Source organism: Athene noctua, chromosome 1 (genome assembly GCF_965140245.1).
Source record: "Athene noctua chromosome 1, bAthNoc1.hap1.1, whole genome shotgun sequence".
Taxonomy (NCBI): Eukaryota; Metazoa; Chordata; class Aves; order Strigiformes; family Strigidae; genus Athene; species Athene noctua.
In genome coordinates, this window is record NC_134037.1 from 232,188,896 (window position 1) to 232,208,469 (window position 19,574).

General features: G+C 39.6%; 1 protein-coding gene across 11 annotated transcripts in view; it reads right to left on the bottom strand.

The window, feature by feature from the left end:
* ENOX1 (ecto-NOX disulfide-thiol exchanger 1) overlaps positions 1-19,574 on the bottom strand; it is a 380,057-nt gene that overhangs the window by 77,733 nt on the left and 282,750 nt on the right. For all 11 annotated transcript variants that reach the window (XM_074912668.1, XM_074912637.1, XM_074912684.1 and 8 more), the window contains one exon: positions 6,630-6,842. In XM_074912668.1, coding sequence (XP_074768769.1) covers positions 6,630-6,842 — 213 coding nt within the window. The remainder of the gene's footprint in view (positions 1-6,629; positions 6,843-19,574) is intronic.

Here is a 19,574-nt window from a genome sequence, read left to right on the forward strand (position 1 = left end):
ACCAACTGAGATCTGGGCTGCACTGTAAAAACACATTATATGACTCAATCTTTTTCACAAAGAGCTTAATTATGACCTAAAAATTGCACATAAAGTAAGCTCATATTTTTGAATTAGTCACTGGCAAATGAAAGAAAGACTGCAAGACCAGACAATTAAAGAGCAGGAAAATCCTTTTAAAAGTTGCTATTAATGCAAAGCAATTGAAAGAATACTCAGAAAGCATGAATGTGTATAAAAAGTCTGACTTCTAAGAGAATTTTAACCAGCATGTTTTCAATGTCTGTAATGAAACTGTCTTCATTTTTAGTACTAAGAGAGTATACTCAAAAGTGGAAGGATTATTAGGGAAAAGGACTGCAGTACAGAATTTAAAGCAAATCAGATAAGATGGTAATTTTAGTAATCACCATCATATCAATGTAATTTCTACCTTTTCTAAAGTAAGAGAACAACTTTTGAAGTAAACCTGTATTTAAAAAAACAAAACTGATCTCAATCCTTTTTTGAGGAAAGCTCAAAAAGGATTTTAAACATTTTCTTCTTTTTATATTAAAATTTCAGATTCTATTTGTGAAGGCACTGATAATGTTAAAACAGATTAAATTATATCCATAGAGATCAGAGAATGAAAATGAATAAACCTGAAGAAAGGAGAATTTTATTCAGTTTTCTGAGATGCATTTTGCTTCAGAATTATTTAACTACAAATTATTTTGGGGGGTTGGGGGTGGAGGGAAATTTATATCAGATATCTACCAGCTATTTAAAAAAGGAGTACTTTAATACACCACTAAAGTCCTTCAGTAGGAAGGGACAGAAAACTCAAGGTGGCAATCCTGACCTTCACAAGGAGTGGGACATGGCACACAGTCTTCTCCTAAATTTTTGATTCTTCTTACTGAACAGCCCTACTGACTCAGCTCAAAGTTGTAGCTAGCCTCATGTCCTGTGTCACAAGTAAAAGGGCTAAGGATGCTTAACAACAAGCTAAGCAGGTAAACTGCATAATCTCATAATTCCAGGTTTCTTTTATTTCAGGATTTCCTGAAAGACGAGTATCTCTTTGTTTTTACTTCATGTGCACCTTTACATGTGATGCAAGAGCATAGGGAAGCAAACAAGCTTACTGGCAACAGAAAGAAGTGGCAGGTATCCTGCATATTGAGCTGTGGAGTGAAAACTAGTTTCTCTCAATAGCAAGATAGGAAGAATATCTACATGATGACTGGAACTGGACTATGCAGACTTGAGATCATTTTCAAAAAATCGAAGGATGCAATGCAGGTAGAGTTGTCAGAAAAATCTGCCTGGTGATGCTCAGGACTTGCTTTAAGGTGGTACCTAATACTCCAGTTGCTCTGTATGCATCTCTACTTCCCTGCTCACCCATATCAGCATAGTACCGTAGTGCTCCTACATGGGACCTGTTAGATTCAGAGCACTGGGATACCACTCACATACAGATAGCTTTTCCTCTGCCACCACCATGGCTTTTGTGGCAAAGGTACACCAGTGACATAATGAAAATAGCAGTGCTTTTCCTGACCTTTTCAGAAGTCAACTTATTGTCCAGGCAAAGTAGGAACTCACTCATATGCTGTCTCTTTCCTTATTTGAAAGAATTAATAATGCCACTTTTATCTACAGATAGGAATCCTTGTATTTTAGAACTTCCTAAGTGGCCAAAACCTACAAGGTTTTGGTTCCTGACCACAATTAGAACTGTACCAAGAAAAAGATCCCAACATTTTCTTTCTAGTTAATGGAAAATCTATTTTACAATTTACAAATACTCCAGAAGTACACTGAAGATTGCATCCTGTCACTTATAAATAGTATTAAACTTTGTAACAGTTTTGCTTTTGCTACCTTTTTATGATGGCATAATATTTAGTAGCTGAAATGGAAAAAAAAAAAAGGTGTCAGCTCATCCACAAGGTCCCTTGGAAATATTAGGATGGCCTAATGGTGTATACTGGCCTGGATTACTGAGTGCTGGGGATTATTGATACACTGGATTGTCACTGGGTTGCCTAATGCCAACAGTAGCATTGTCATACACTGTGAATGAAATTCTGGATGCAACTTTTAAACTTGTCAAAGTGATTTAGGGGGTCTATGTTCTATTTTAAAAAACTGCTTACTGTGAGTCAGTGAGGCAATTACTGCTTGCCAAGGTGGGGTGAAAACCTGCAGCAGATCTCTTCTCCCTGATGCCAGCTAATGAACAAAGGGATCCCAGGGTCACTGGGAACTGGCTTTCCCTTCCAGCAATCTCACATCCATGAGGACATAAGGACACGTCTGTGATTAGCTACATTGGAATAAATGACTCTGTAGGTTTATACTTCATTTTGACCTGTAGGATGAACCTGAGTCCATTCACACCTTCAGACCTGAATTTTGACACTCAGGCCTTTTACATAAGTTCTAAGACTCTGGTTATTATCTGTAAACAACTGTGGTGGGTTAAAGCTCAGGTGTCCTACTAAGTACAGGGGAAGGGCTTCATGCTTGGGAATACATATAAGGCCATTGTCTTAACTAGCTGCTAGACTATGCAAACGCATCCTTTGGATGGAGATGTGCCATAGATGCAGCTCTTCTCTCTGTTCAGTGTGGTGTTACAGAAGGCAGAGAGACATCTCCCTCCAGCTGGCATTGTTATAGATTAGGTGCCTAAAAGACATCTGTCAAACACCCTAAGGAAAGTCAAAACCACCTGTCAGACATTTAGAGCACTATTGGAAGGAAGGATGTTTCAGTTCAGTTCCTTCACTGGCATTCAGGGTATTTAAAAATATCTTTCTAAAAGATCGTTCTGATCACTAGGCACTGAAATTCCCTGAAGGTCAAGGAGAGAACGAAAGTGAAAGCCACCAAGCCACAAGGAAGTACTCCAGCCAGGGGGCTCCATGATAAAAACCACTCTCCCACTGTTTCCTCCACAGGCAGATGAGAGACTGACTGATAGGCCTAAGTCCCATGAAAAGTCATCCATTAATAAAATCGACAAAGAGACCAAAGAAGTGAGTGTCATAAGCAACTCAGTACCCAGCTGTGGGGCACTTCTGTTCATTGCATACTGGAACACTTCAATCCCCTTGTGTGTCTGACTCCTGAGATATCAATTTAATCTTTGAATATGGGATTTTGGATCTTCACTTACCTATAGGTACTTTTGAAAATGTTGTCAAGGGAGACTGTGCTAAATAGTCTGATAATAGTCTCAATAAGAGGTAGACAAAGTTTACAGTGCATGGAAGAGAAAGTCAGAGGAGAGAATTGCAGCTTTGGTGTCGTCTAAAAACCAGCCCAATATGGATGTCTCTAGGGCTTCCATTTTTCTGAAATATGAAGATCAAATCTATAAGCCTTAGGCTGAAAAGGTGCTTTGGGAGGAAATGAAACAGAGATGCATGAAGAGTCAGGGAGCAGTGTCACATGTAACCGTGCTGTAGAAGTGAAGTGGAAGAATTCGGAAACCAAACCACAAAGACAGAACTATCCAAAATCCTGGAAAACAATTAATATTTGAGGCATGGATTCAAATCTAGAAGAAACTATGCAATTCAATAAAAAAGAAGGAATTGGATATTTTTCTCTCTTTATATCTTAAATAACTGAAGAAGCACCATAACAAGGCTAAGACTCCCTGTAGAACTTAAATCAGGGGCTGTAAATTGGTGGTGTGACAGCAGTAATACACTTTATTTCACAGCTTATCCTGGCACAAGTATCTTAGGTAATTAATTCATGTGTTGAACACTTGACCCAAATTTTTAGGGGTAATCCACTTGGTAATCTTCTAAATACCTCCAGGCAGAAATTTGTAGCAGGGATTTCAGTACCTTTAGTAGTTGGGGCATAAGATGAAATATTCTGGCCACACTAATCCTCATTAGAAAGAAAGCATTTTTTACTGAGACCCATGTAGACAGTGTGTGTGTGTGTTCCAGGTGAGTGCACTTGAAGCTCATTTTCTTAACGTATTTCTTCTTCACTCCCCATAACATTGCTACAGTGCTTGCATTTCTATCTAACTTCAAGTTCTTTGCTTACACCACGTCCTTCTGTATCAAGACTACACAGAGTAAGTGGGATTAAAGTGCTCTGAACAAGGCATGAAAAATCTTGGACATCTGGTTCTGAGCTAGGTCCCCTACAAATTTGCTATGGGTAGCAGAGAAAAAATGGCATCTCTAAGGGATGATACAACTCATGGAAGAGCACCATGACATCAGTCTGATGACTCATTCCCTGGAGATGCTTGTTTTTCTCTGCTGACTGCAAAGAAAGTCCAGAATGGTCAGCTCAGAGTTGGACTTCTGATCTAGTTCATGACAGAGGAATGCCACATGCTATTTTAAAAATACTGTAATGTTTATGTCAAATGGCCACACAGCTGCAGCATTACACTAGACTTATGGATCCTTACTCCAGAACAGCAGAAATGTTTTTTTGCCATTCTGCAGAATTTAATACACTACACATACCTATTTGGGACATCTAGTATTTTCAAATTTTTCTTAATCATGCAAGTGACATATTGTAAGTGATTACACAGGGCTGTTGGAAAACAGGAAAAATGGAAAAGGAGGCATGAAAAACATTCATCAGATCAATTCAAAAATAGGAAAATTCTTGGAAAAGGGAAGCTCATTTCACTGTCTTCATGTTTAGCAATCTTAGGCATATACACGTATAAAGCAAAAACATCATCCATCTGTTCATAGCAAGTTTGCAGAGAATTTTAATAAGACACATTAATGCTAATAATGGCCAATGTTTATGATGTTTATAAAATAGCCAATGTGGAGCATCTGGAAAGCTCGTAAAAGTTGTTCTTATAAAATCCACAGGTATAACACCTTTCCCTGAGCCTGTTTTTTTTCTGACCTTGTTGTCCTAGGCCAGATCTGTCAGAAACTCTCTCCTCCCAGACATTGCTGTGACTGTGGCACTCCGAAACTTGTGTTTTGAAGCCAGACCTGTTTCTGTTTTCTTAAGTTCAGCATTCAGCACATTACAGGAACAAACCAGTTAGCCAAAACTGCAAGTTTCCACCTGAAACTACAGGGATCTCTATTTCCAAGTGACAGATGTTCTACAACAGTTGGTGACAAACGGGCTAATTTAGACTGATTTAACTGAAGTTCAGCCTGTTGACAATGGGGGATTTTTTTTTAATGCAGCTGAAGAAGGCATTTCTGAGTCCTAGGGCTGGCTGTTGCACACAAAACTATAGAGGTCCTGGTGTGAACTGAACAGCATGGCCATGCATGGTGCCTGTGTCTCTCCTCCTCACACTGCCTTTTAGATGCTGAGATGGAAGATGACATTGAGTAGCAAATTACCAAGAGAATTAGCTGGTCTTTAAAATTTACTCACTGAACATATGTCCTCAGAAATCAAATGCCTCTGGCCCAGAATCTTTCTTCCTAAACTCAGGCATCTAAATTCCTAAATTAGAAGGACATGTACCCTGGGGTGAATTGTCTTCCGAGATGCTGAGCTCTCCACTACATATGAAGGAAGCTTCCAGGGATTGCTCTCCTAACCCAGGCAAGTCCATTCAAGCTTCTGCCTTCAGCCTTAACTTCTGAAGGAACTGAGAGAGCAGAAAAATATTGCAGAAAAGCCTTTAGGACTTACTCTTTTATGTAAAGATTAGGGGTGTGATTCAGAACCTACAATGTAACAACTGCATTGTCCTCCAACTGGTACATTGGCTTGGGTTTTGTTTTTAACTTGCATATGAGAGGTGGCATCAGGCTCCACCCTTCTAAGTACCATCAAGCCTCTTGCTTGAGCAGCCATGAATAGACATGTTGAAAATCAGTAACAACAAGAGTTCTCTTTCTCTTTCTTTCTCTTCCTCTTTATCCTCCTCTTCCTCTTCTCTCCTCTCCTCTCCTCTCCCCTCCCCTCCCCTCCATTTTGAAGAACACTGCTAGGCAAGTATCCCAATTATTGTCTTATATAGGAACCTCATTAAGCTAACTTCATTGATTATATTTCTGTACTAAGGAAATAGCTGCCAGCACTAAATATTTAAGGCAGCTTATCTGCCAAATTAATACTGGCATTGTATCAGCCAAGCAGCCCTAATGCCAGAAGCAATACAGCATATTCCTCTACTGTGGGGGTGGCCTGTATGCTGTGAATATATCCCTAGAAGTTGCTGAATCCTACTTCCTTTTACCTAAACCCAGGCTAAAAATATAACTTAATTGTTCTCTATTCTGTAATTGGCCTGGTTAATTAGCTGCAACGCACAGGCTACATATCACTTCTCTTCACAAAAGCATTATCTTTGCTCAGAGCAGGGAGGCTTCTGTCTGGTCCGTTCCTGAAGTGTTATGTCTACACAACAGTAGACATTATGCATAGAGCACATCTTCATCTATTAATAAAAAAACTACTGAAACTTTGCTCACCTTGAGAAATAAGCTCTTAGGAATGGTCCTTGTTCCTCCAAATTGCCATAGAGTATGGGATAGGATATGAAGTAGAATATGACTGCATTGCAACTACTTACCCCCAAACAAACAAAATGATTAAAAAAACCACTACCACCACCACCACCATCACTACAACAACACTGGACAAAGGGAGTTACTTACATTGAGTGAGGATCCCTGTTAAGGCATTTTTGAAACTCTCCTTGGCTTGCTCCATTTCTTGCTCATGAGCGGCCTTTTCGTTCATGAGCCGGCGGACGTGGCTGTTGGCTGACTGCACCATCGAATAAAACTGGTTTGCAGAGCGACGATTCACCTCACCTCGCTCAATCCAGGTAAGCAGCACTGTGATGGCCTCTGAAAACTTGCTATCATCTAGAACAATCAAAGCACAGGTTTTAAACTGCAGGCATAAATATCCTGCCAAGAACACATTTTCTGCTCCGTGTCACATTAAAATCACCATAAATCTTCCTTGCAATATATCATTTTGGGTAACTTTGGGGTCCTTTGTTCTATCAGATGTAGGAAGGCAATACTGCCATGTGAAGATACATAAATCTTGCCTTCTACTTATTTTAATAGCTTTCTCACAACAAAAAGCACACCCTCCCTTCCCTGTGGCCTGACTCCCTGCTTTCACAACATCTCCCTTAAGCTGTTTAGTGATATGGAATGACCTTACAGTGGGAGTGAGGAGACCTCTGTGTTACTGGAGCCACTGAGGAAATGAAATGTGTCTGCATTAATCTCCTTGGCCAAAAGCTCAGTCCTGGAGCTTGGGCTCAGTCACACTTTTGTCGACAGATTTCACTATCACATTCTTAATTAATGAACAATGACAAGGCTGAACAATTCCTCCTCAAAGCTCTGATTAATTACAAGGAACTGCTTTGAACAGATGATGTGTCTCTATTTGTTTTGTATTATTTGTGTTTTGTTTTACGTATTTTTTTACAGGATTCCAGACGAATCCGGGCAAACACCTGGATTACAGCTTTATGTTTACCATTCAGGTAACTAAAGTTATATTTCTCTGCAGAAAGATCGCCAAAACTGGTGGCTAGATTTTGTGCACTCCCTCCCCAAGTAATCTTCTTTCCTCTGACAGTGCTCTCAGCTTCCTCAGAAGACTCTTAGCGCAGCATCCATTACACTTCTGGCTTCATCAGGATTAAGAGGACACATTTCTTTTTAAGTCCCATTTAGGCTGAACTGCAAGAAAATGTTATTACAACAGAGTGTCTTCCTGTGGAATCATTTTTGTGCAATTCAATCTCATTTCTTCCCCAGGATTTTATTCTATAAAACTTCTGTTTCCCAACAAATAATTTTAAATATTTCATCTAGTCCTTGTTGGTTAGATTTCTCTCTATATATTTTGATGGTAGGAAATGTATACCTACAGGAAAAGGTATACAGTTATGGTGGGGAGAAGTAGTATAGTTATAACCAAAAGACACTTCAAATGAAAATTGGAAAATATTAAATCCAGCCAACTGTGTTACAGGATACAGAAATGAGGGACATAGTTTGTAAGACTCTGCTTTCCATGTACAAAGAATAATGAAATACTAATTCTTAAGTGACTATTTGGCCTTTTATTCTGAACCAGTAATCACTTCCCTAAAATGCAAGGAGCCTGAAGTACAGAGAGGACTAGTGACATGCTCTGTGCCCACAGCCTGTGAAGAATAGATTTTACACTGCCGATCTTTAACAGCTTATTAACTGAAACGTGATTTCAGCTACAGCAATAGGATTTGCTCTCCACAGCTGGATAGGCATGTTCACCAAAGATCCCTGAAAAAAATCTGCAAAATAAGAGCATCATAACACCCTCCCTTTGTATGATGATATATCTGTTGTGACTTTACATTAACGTGTGATTCATCATCATTCATTAAGTAATTGTCTCTGGGGCGGAAGAGTCAGATGAGCACCTTTTCTTTCTACATTGTCCCCTTGAATCCACTTCCAAGCTTTGCTGGATACGTATGTGTCAGGTATGTATTAAGTGGCTCTGATGAGTGAGGTTGGTTGAATATGGGCCTCAGAAAAGACAAATGCAAACAAGACTAGTGCAGAGTCTCTTCATTGCAAGAAAGCACTTGGATAATCTAAACACTAAAAAATCTTCAGCCAGCTGAAATGCACAAGAGCCGGATGTCATGGATCCAATACAGCCAAGAACTCATCCCTGGAACATAATGTTTATTATAATTACAGTAGTCAATAAGAATAACCTGTAATGGCTTCTGGCAATGTTAGCATGCAATTTCCAACAGTCTGTACAGTGAGGTCACCCTGCTGATGGCACTAGCCTGTTAACATCAAGGATGTGGCCGATTGTGAGTAGAGAGTAACAACAGCTGAATGTTCCTCTTTTTTCCTTGTAGACATCATTATCTATATCACAACACATAATTTATCACCCAACACTGAAGTACCATTTAGAGTAAATTATCCCATTCAATCTAGGTCAAGATATGAACAGCAAAGTTGGGAGAAATGATACATAGAAGCACCTCTGAAGAGGTACACTGTGACCTGTGAAGAGACAGTGTGCAGAATGTTTCACAGAGATGCATCAGGAAAATCAGTTGCCCAGAAACATTCTCCCTTTTTCTCACTTTAATCTCTCCTCAGTACACATCTGTGTGTTGTTTTGTTATAGAGTCTATATGAAATTAAACACCCCTCCCCTTGTTTTGTTTTTATCAGGCACAGTCGGTGTCTGTAAGGGATGTTCATAAACACGCCATCCTTCTGCCACATAGATTCAACCCATTAAAAGGACATGCTGAAAACCTGTTTTCAGCATACTATACTTCCAGGGAGATGCAGCGCTCTGTGGGCCTGTTATAGTTAATTCATATCTCTGTACTAGCAGGAAAAAATCCTTTCATTGGTAAACAGCAGCATCTTAATTGATAACATAATTAGAAGATACATTAAAAAATGCTAGAGGGTAATATATGCACAACAGGAGCACATTAGTTAATAAAATCTTTTCTCTACAGTTTTAAAATTTCCTGATTCCACCTTCATTTCTAACTTTTATATTCCTGAGTTGACTACTCAGTGACTGGAATAAGGTAACTCACCATGAATTAATTTTCTTCATCCAGAATACAGTGACTCTTTCTGAGCAACCAGAGGTTCACTTAAAAAATCATATTTTTATACCATAGTGTTCATTTATTTTTTATTTAGTAGATAAATAGTAGAAGAAATGCAGCAATGGAATCTAATTTAAGCAGAGCAAGAACTGCCTTATGATTGCAGCCATTCATTAAAAAAATAAAACTCCTAATTCTGTTGCAAATTATTCCCTTGCAGTATGATGCACATAAATATACACCCTTTAAAAACATACTCTTAAAATAAATTCCTTTATATAAGACATGCTCCCATATGTAACTATTCTTTTAAAATGAGCATGTGGTAAATTATTCCTCACACTCAAAGTGTTTTTCTCCTCCAAGTTACAGAATGTTTTAAGTAAATAAGGTAGAATTTATCTCCATTATTTCAACACCTGATTTAGTAACTGCAGGGTTCTGACACCATCACTGGAAAGAGACGGACACTTGTTGGACAGGCTTTGTCAATCCTGTTTTAGCTGTTTGAGGGCGAGGTGAACCCCAGAAGTGCCTGCTTCCCTCAACTGGCTGTAAAGGGAGCCTGGGGTGACCTGTTCATATGCAACAGATGTCTGAAACAGACATCTACATTTGGTCAAGTGCAGTTACAGAACACCTATCCAGCATTTGTGTACTTGTGTTGGGTTCTCAGTTACACTGCAAGCTGTGATGCACGCTATGTTGTTTTAATATTACCCATCTACTGAGGATGGCTTGCTGGGTGTCTGTCAACAGAGATTTCCAGGTGCTGCTAGACTCAATCACAGGCCTCTAGAGATAAGATATTTCAAATTCCTCTAATATCAACTAAAGATATTTGGCACTTAAATCCTAGCTCACAACTTAGATCAAATGAAAAATAAAGAAAAGAAAATGCATCCCTAGAGCCATCCGGGAAATTGTCAACAGGGATATTTCTATGAAAAAAAAAAAAAAAAAAAGGAACCATTTTTAACAAATGTTTTACATTTTTCTGCTTGTAATTTGACCACCTGTAAGTAACCCCAACTGGAATAAACTTTTTAATAGAGAAAGGTATGACAAGAACTGCTATAAAATTATATACTGGGAAAAGGTGTTAGAAACAGATTTTAATTCCAATTTATGGAGGTTCCCTGATGTAACATAGGGCATAATTCAGCTCAGGGTAATCTGAAATGTTGCAACTATTTATCTCTCAATGTTAAGCACCTTCGTAAGATTCTTTCACAACCTGGGTGACAGTGTCTAAGGCCTTAGCCTTAGAAGACAGACTAATTGATCACTCTAAAGCCAGGCATTTAAACACTTATTATTATAATTTTTACATTTATAGATATATTGCATTAACTTCATATTTCTGCATTTTGAGAGTGACTCTAGCTAGGATGAGATCAAACACTGGGGTACAGTTGCTTTTAGCCTCGTTAGTATCTTCCAACCCTGGGCTTTCTTAAATGTTTGAAAAGTATCTGAGATAACTGAAAAGTAATCTGAGATAGTAGACAGACCTGTAGCCTGTCTACTACCTGAGATAGTAGACAGACTATCTGTGATAGTAGACAGACCTGTAGCCTGTCTAAATCACAGAAATCCTTCTATGTTGTCCTATGGGGTATGGCACTGTCCAGAGTCAGCATGTACTATCTCTTGTCACTGATTTTGCTCCCCTAATGCAATCTCCTAGGCTTGCAAGGAGATGCTGAAAAGACAGAGCTGTTGTTCTTTGTCTTAATGACTACACCTAGAAAGCTCCTGTCCTGGCTGCATATGTTTTAGGTTGCATTAATGACCTCATTTTTCTCTGGCTCTTCTGTAAGATGGGAAGGGACGGGTGTGCCCTTACGCTAAACTCTGCACTGACAAGTAGAAATCCAGTTAACAAACACCCCTTGAAGGTATTCTTGTGAGCACTGAGAATGACTGCGAGAAGGGACAAGAGTCGTGCGATATGTCCCATCTATTTGCCTCTGATGGACAGCCTGTCCTTTGTCAGCTGTAGCTGTGCCACAGGAAGAGGTGTCCCCTGCCTCATCCCCGCCTGCTCAGCACTACCCCTTTGCTCATGGTTACACTGCCCCCAGATATGCCTGGAGCTGCTCAGCTGGTCACACTCCAGTTCCAATTTGTCATACTGGGCCCAGTTCAGCTATTACAGGAAAGTGGTAGAGGTCAGTTCAGAAAGCAAACTTACTCACTCCATGTAACTTCAGCCAGGGGAGGATGTATTGCCAAGGTTACTGTTAATCTGACTTCTGATTTAATAACTTATTACACTATAACTAAGATTTCTAACCTACAAACACTGGATTCAATACAAAAAATAATAAACCGCAGTAGGGGACTGCTGTGGGTGAATCAGGTCAGGGAAAAGGTTTACTAACCTCTCTCATCAGCAGGTTCAGTCCAGTTCCCCTGTGCATCAGGAACAATTTGCTTCCCAGCACACGCCACTTTTGGTACCACAAAGAAGACCTATTTTTCTCTCAGCTTAAGAGCTTCTCCTGCACAGAGTGCCTGCCACTGACCTAGAAACACAACTCTTCAGCTACTACCCTCACCTTCTTTTTTTTCCTGCTCAAATACCTTATATAATTGTGCCATGCAACCCACACATCAGTCTTGTACTTTTGGGATTAATAACATTTTTAACCCAATGGCGCTGCATATTAAGTGAGAATCAAGGAATACAAATTCTTACTGCCAAAGGGTTCTTTTAAAGAATGATTAATATCCACCTTACTATTTCTTAAATAGTCTTAACTGTATGCTATAACCAAGAAACTTTTTCCAGTTATGTAATAAATGACTAACTGAAACTAGATTTGATAAAAATATGCATAAGCATTTAATAAAAGGTTGTGGTGGGTTGACCCTGGCTGGATGCCAGATGCCCACCAAAGCCACTTTATCACTCCCCTCCTCAGCAGGACAGGGGAGAGAAAATAAAACAAAAGGCTTGTGGGTCAAGATAAGAACAGGGAGAGATCATTCACCAATTACTTCCACAGGCAAAACAGACTTGGCTTGGGGAAATTAATTTAATTTATTACCAATCAAATAAGAGTAGGATAATGAGAAATAAAACCAAATCTTAAAAACACCCTCCTCCCACACCTTCTTCCTTGGTTTAACTTTGCTCCTGAATCCTCCACCTCCTCCCCAGCAGTGGTGCAGGGAGGAAGAGGATGGGGGCTGTGATCAGTTAGCTCATCACTCGTTGTCTCTCCTGCTCCTTCCTCCTCAGGGGGAGGACCCTCACACTCTTCCCCTGCTCCATTGTGGGGTCCCTCCCTCGGGAGACAGTCCACAAACTTCTCTAATGTGAGTCCTTCCCATGGGCTGCAGCTCTTCACGAACTGCTCCAGTGTGGGTCCCTCCCATGGGGTGCAGTCCTTCAGGAACAGGCTGCTCCAGCTGGGTCCCCCACGGGGTCATAATTCCTATCAGCAAATTGCTCCAGTATGGGCTCCTCTCTCCACAGGTCCACAGCCTGATGTGGGCTTCCCACAGGGTCACAGCCTCCTTTGAGCAAATCCACCTGCTCCTGCGTGGGCTCCTCCCCGGGCTGCAGGTGTAGATCTGCTCCCCCGTTACCCTCCGTGGGCTGCAGGGGCACAGCTGCCTCACCATGGGCTGCCCCACGGCCTGCAGGGGAATCTGCTCCGGTGCCTGGAGCACCTCCTGCCCCTCCTTCTTCACTGACCTTGGTGTCTGCACAGCTGTTGCTCTCACTCCTCTTGCTGGATCCAGTTGTGCAGTTTTCTCCTTCCTCTTCTTAAATAAGTTATTCCAGAGGCGCTACCACCACCACTGATGGGCTCGGCCTTGTCCAGCAGTGGGTCTATCTTGGAGCCATCTGGCACTGGCTCTATCAGGCATGGGGGAAGCTTCTAGCAACTTCTCACAGAAGCCATCCCTGTAGCCCTCCACTAAGAAAACCTTGCCATGCAAACCCAATAGAAAGGTACTCTCCCCTTCCTGTATCATCAAACTCCTTCTTCCAAATCACACAAGATTCTTCCAGAGGTGGGTGTTTCATGTGAGATACAGAAATCCATTATCTTATCCTGCTGATGCCATTATTTCCAATAAAAAGTAATTATGAGGGTATTGAGTTTCCTCCCTATTTCTCAAAAATCACACCACAAACTTTCAGATCCGTAAGCTGCAATTTCCCAGCTCACAGTAATTAACTTGAGTCATTTTGCAGTGCAGTACATTTAATCGAGTGGGTTTATATTAAAACCCTAAAATTTGCATTGATACAATACAGATTAGGTGAGGGAGGACACTTTTAGTAACACACTTAACAGTGAACGCACTTCTTTCAGGCTCTCAGAAGGCAGTGCCCAGGGAATTGGGTTAGCAGGCTGCTGATAGCTGAACCCATCTTATACTCTTCTGCCAGCAGACAAAAGTGCCCTTGCACCATGCCTGCTCACAGCCCCTGCGCGAGGCTCTTGGAGCCAGATGTATTGTGTCACAGCAGATGTCAGCAGCATATGGAAGAAGGAAGGAGAAAATGATGATCTAAAACTGGGAAGGGTGAGTGAACAGATTTGACGTTAAAGTGTCGAAACATGTCTGTTGTAGGGCTCTGTCCTGATATACTACTAATAAAAAAAGATTGTGCTAAAAAAAGGTCTGGAGTCTTTCAGCAGCAGTTAAACCTGGCATTCATTGGGTCTGTTTGGAGGATCTCAGCTTTGCCTCCCCTTCTGACGTAGCCCTGCACTGAATTCGATCCTTTCTGTGTGAGACTTGCCTCTCTGGATAACTGCACTGCTTCTGCAGAGCTCCACAAGTCTGGCTCTCAAGTGCAGAGTGATAATGAAAGCCGCGTGGTTTTCTTCTCAGTGAAATATCCTATCTCCCAAGCAATTAAATGTTGTTTATATTTCAAACAATGTGTAAGGGTTGAGATTGTCAGGCTTGATGTTACCTGAATCTTGCACAAGATGCATCCCCGGTTAGTTCACTCTACTGTAACTGCCATCTATTTATTTAAATTTCCAATCTGTTCTCTCTTCAGGGGATAATACAGTGCCTGGCAAAGAAGCTGCTTCTCAATTTTTCAAATTATATTTTTTTAAATAGAAAACTACATGAATAACTTTCCTGTGCTCATAAAGAAACACTGTATTTAAAAGGGAGGTAAATTCCAGGGTATTGTATATAATGTGCAGATATTTATGTCTCCTTTGCTCAAAATATTTAAAAAACAGATACTCAGATATAAAGAAATGTCTTTGTTATATGGTGGATCTACTTAGCTACCTGCAGCAAATAAGACAGATTTAGTATTTTTAAAGGAGCTTATTTGCAAGAAGTGATTTCTGAAGATGATACCATTAGGTACAGATATGCTTGAATTAAGAAAACCATAATGTTCAGAATTCTGCTTTGAAACGAAAATGTCATAAGCACACAGATTAAAATGTTTTGTTCCAATGCACCTGACAGAGCAGTGTTCCACTTAAGGATAAAAGGTTCAGCCTATCACCAGTTGTGTGCTGTTCTGGGCATCACATTACTCAAATGTTTATAAAGCACCCAGGAAAACAGATGTCAGAGTATGCAAATTTAATCCCAAATATCTACTGACACATCTCACTGTGCAGTAATAATGCATCTGATTTAATACCGAGGAATTAAAATCTCAAAGACACACACCAAATAAAATGCTGCAATGAACCAAAAGATAAGGTTACATTTTTGTAATGTGATAGCAGAAGACACAATATTCTACTGGTTTGAGAACTCGGGGTCTATTCTTAAAGGCTATTTAAGGAGGCAATACACATTTACACTTTACTGAAAAAACCCTTGGTTTCCCAGAATTCGCATATATTAATTTATTGAGATACTTCCTCAAGGAAACACAGATTTTTACCTACGGCAGGAAGATGTCAGAAAGGAGGCCAGAAGTTTCATTAACCTGAGTTAAGCTTAGCTGTTATCTTATTTCGTGGCAATAAGACAATGGTTTGATGAAACTCTTTGCAATGTCATGACAAATTTTGGAATATTTGGATCAAAAAGTAGATTTAAAGAGTACCTTTCAAAAAGTGAAATTTACTTTATAATTTTAAACAAATTGAACCTATTTTTTATCTTGCTTTTTTCCTTCACATCTACTTTAGCAGTTTGGAAGGTCAATTAAAAAAAAAAAAACAAAATAAACAAACAAAAATAACTTGTCATGCAAAATTAAATAGCAGTTTTATTTTCCCAAGGAGCTTGCAAACCTAAAATGTGTGGTACAAACCTAAAACTGATTGGCATAGGCCTGGTATGAGAAGGAGCTCATGTTCTTCCAATGTTACCCATCTAGTTTGAATGCTGGAGCTCATTTAATTCTGATAATCCAGGCACAGGGCTCTTCTGCCTTCTATGTGCTGGACTCATGAAGAATGGGATTCTCTCATGGGAGTGTATGAAACAAATTTAAATCCAATATTTTGTGACAAGTCAACTATCACCTCCTTGGCTTCTCTCCTTTTGGCTCTGGCTGTGACCATCAGAGAATATCACTAACAAATTATCAATGCAGAGCAGCTCAAAAAATGTTTACTTAATAAGAGTTAGTAGTGTAGGCCTATATTTTTAGTATTGTAGGCCCATATTTTTAGAGCTACAGGTTCAAATCCATGAGACCTACACCTAAGATTCTGGCAGTATGTCACTGCCACCATGGAGAGTGGCAATAACAAAGCACAATAGGTGGAGAGGGAGAGGAACAACATCACAGGCACTTACAGAAACAAAAAGTGAATACACCTTTGGATAAGGACATGAAAGGTGCAGAAACAAATGTCTACACTGCCAACAAGGAAAAAGTTATGAAGGATTTAATTTTCAGGATCCTGAAGGCCGTAATGGAGAGAAGAAAGAAAAAAAGGAAAAGAAAAAAGGAAAAAGGAAAAGGAAAATACCCATAAAACATCACAGTCTGAAATGGAAAGTGGTGAAAAACTACACTGTTCCACAGTTTGATGTGTTTCCCTTATTTCTGCATAAATCAAGTGTTCAAACCAAGTTCTTTGCAGATATGAAGGGAATCAGGATAGTCTACAGAGAGCAGGGAATGGAGAGCAAGTCATAAACTCTCATACTTTTGCAGGTATGCAAGGCCTCATATGTAGTGAATTCCCAGCCCCAGTCACCAGGCAATGCATTTTGAGAAACTAATTATTTTCTTTTCTGTGACGCTCCATACCAGTAGAGACTAGCTGGCTGAAATTTTATAACGAACTTTTGTTTCCAACTAGCATAAAAGATCCTATATACTCTCTCACCCACTCTCCTCCACAGCAGTTAGTGCTCTACCAGTTGACTTCAGCACATGAGAGGAATAGGAATATGCTGACAACACTGGGGCAGGTTTCCAGCCAAGTCTGGTACACAAAAACAATGATTTCTTTAAGTCTTATGCTGCAGTTTGCAGAAGGTGAAAAAAGATATTGTCACCTCTGTTATAGACTCAATAAATATCTACACCACAACAGGGGACTGGCTGATGAGCCTAGTTCATCTCTCCTCCCCGTTAGATTTCCTTGCTGTCAGGAATTTCCAAGGTTATTTTGACAACAAAAGTTGCTTGGATTCTGACCAAGTTGTCTACATCTGTGATTGCAAAGCACTGTCTTGGGATGACAGATGTTTAGCTATTTTGTCTTGCTTTTCAGCTAGTGTTGCTCAGTGAAGTTCTGGAGGCACCGCAGGAGCTGAAACCTGCACGTTGGGCACCTGCAGCTCTGTCTCATGAGCTGGCAACAGAGCTCAGGAGTCTTTTGAAGCGGGTACCATGGGGAGGTCATGACTTTCCTTAAGAAAACAACTGCAAAGCATCTGCTCAAAACCCAATTTTTCAAGGTAAATCCTGCCAAGAGAAGATATATTTTGATCCTTCTTTTCTTTAGGATGAATTGTCCAAGCTTTTTCAGCAATGTAAATCTGGTGATATCCGGAGACCCGAGATTTTGACCCCAAGTTTTATATATATGTTTGATTGTGAATATGTGTGTGTGTGTGTGTGTGTATATATATATATATATATATATATATATTCTGTTAGTTTCACTGAAGTCCACATTTAACCTGTGAATGTATGATGACATGAACTGCCCTCTGCCAGTTAAAGATGTTTTTCTAGTGTTGCTTTACTTCTGTTTTTAGGATGTTACAAAGGGGTCATGTGGTGAATCCATGGTGCCCAAGGAGGTCATAATATTCTACCCTAGTGCCTTACAGATGGCTATGATGTCATAGGAAAGCTAAAGGCAGACCAGTATAATGACTGAACCCTACCTCTGCTTTCTAGAATACTTAGTACAGAAGACAACTCATGGCCAGTGAGAGGAGAGGGCTTTTTGCATTCTCCATCCTCAACAATCTGTACAGATCCTGGGCTGGTGCCATTAATCTTGCTACAAGGCAATTGCTAATTAGCAAGTGAAGTTTTTAAAATTGCAATATGTTATTTTGCTGGATTTTAATTATTTCTTAACCAATAAAAAATAAACTTACTATTTTGGTTTCTTAATTTATTATATTTAATTCTGTATGTTTCTGAAAGTTGATCTTTACTTCCAGAGAAATAGTCATGTACATGGTGTTGGTCTATATCGTGCTCACAGTATTTCTATATTAAACTTGTGCATATATACCAAGCTCTGGTCAAATGTCCCTCAGGAGAACGAAAGATCTAAATGCCTGGAATAAGTTTTAATTAAGTATGGAAACTTTCCAGAATTAAAAGAAAACCTCTTCTAATTATACACATCTTAAACATCTTGCAAAAACCCACATTCAGTTGCCCCAAGCAATGGCTAGCCATACGGAAGAAATTGTCCAGACTTCTTGCATTTTCTGGCTTAGTTCAGGAAAACTCTAGGCCTTACTACATAAAGAAAAACTTCCCTATAAAGGACTATATCCTAAAATATTCAATTGAAAACAGATTCTGGGAACAGATGTATCTAAAACTCTGTACTGTATTGTATAACCTCTAGAGGAACTGGATTGAAAGCTAGGTAAGAATTAAAAATTCTGATATTTGGGCCACTTTCCTCCTTAGCTTCTGGTCTCTCAATCCATCTGGAATATTCTACCAATCTCACAGTTACTTAATTAATTATTTAATAGAGGAGTGTATGTGTGAGAGTATCTGTCAGCCAAACTAATAACAGACCAATGTAACAGTGACAACTAACAGTGACCAATGCAGTACTCAGAGAGACAGTAGGGTGCATCTCTGCTCCATGCTCCAAGGATGCAACACTTTGCACTGTCCTTCTTCAGCTTCCCAAACATGTTTCATAGTTAGAACCGAGACCACTGTGTTGACAGATAGATAGGATAAGTCTAATCTGGATAATTCTGAAACAGTGGCAAGAATCACAGTTTCTTGTGACCTGGCACACAGTACAGTAATGTGCTTGGCCCCCACGTGGGGAAAGAATGCCAGACATAATTATTAAACACTTAATGAAAACAAATACAACTCTAAGGGCTATGAGGAGTTGTTTGTTTGATCTTTTTAAAAATTTCTTTACCATGAATAATTTTATTTATTTGCTTCTTACTTTCTCTGTTAACTATTAAAGACAGGAATCTTCAAGCTGAATCTTGAAAAATATTAACTTGGTACGTGTACCTAGAAAAAAAACCCAAGCAAGCAAACACATACCAAAACAAGACGCTATCTTGCACAAGTAATTCTAACCCTAAAGAGGGAATGAAAGAATGGATGGTGTGTGTCAGAGATAAGTTGTACCCACTGCATCTGAAGGGCATGTTAAAATGCAGCTCATGATGGCAATTTAAATGCCAGGAATTGGGACAGTCGCATGTATGTACTGTAGTAACATATCAGTCAAGTGATAAAGACATTTTAAGTATCAGGCCTTTAATATGAAGGATGTTTGCAACAGGTTTTCTTATTATGAGAGCATTTCCAAGGCAGATGATGACAGCA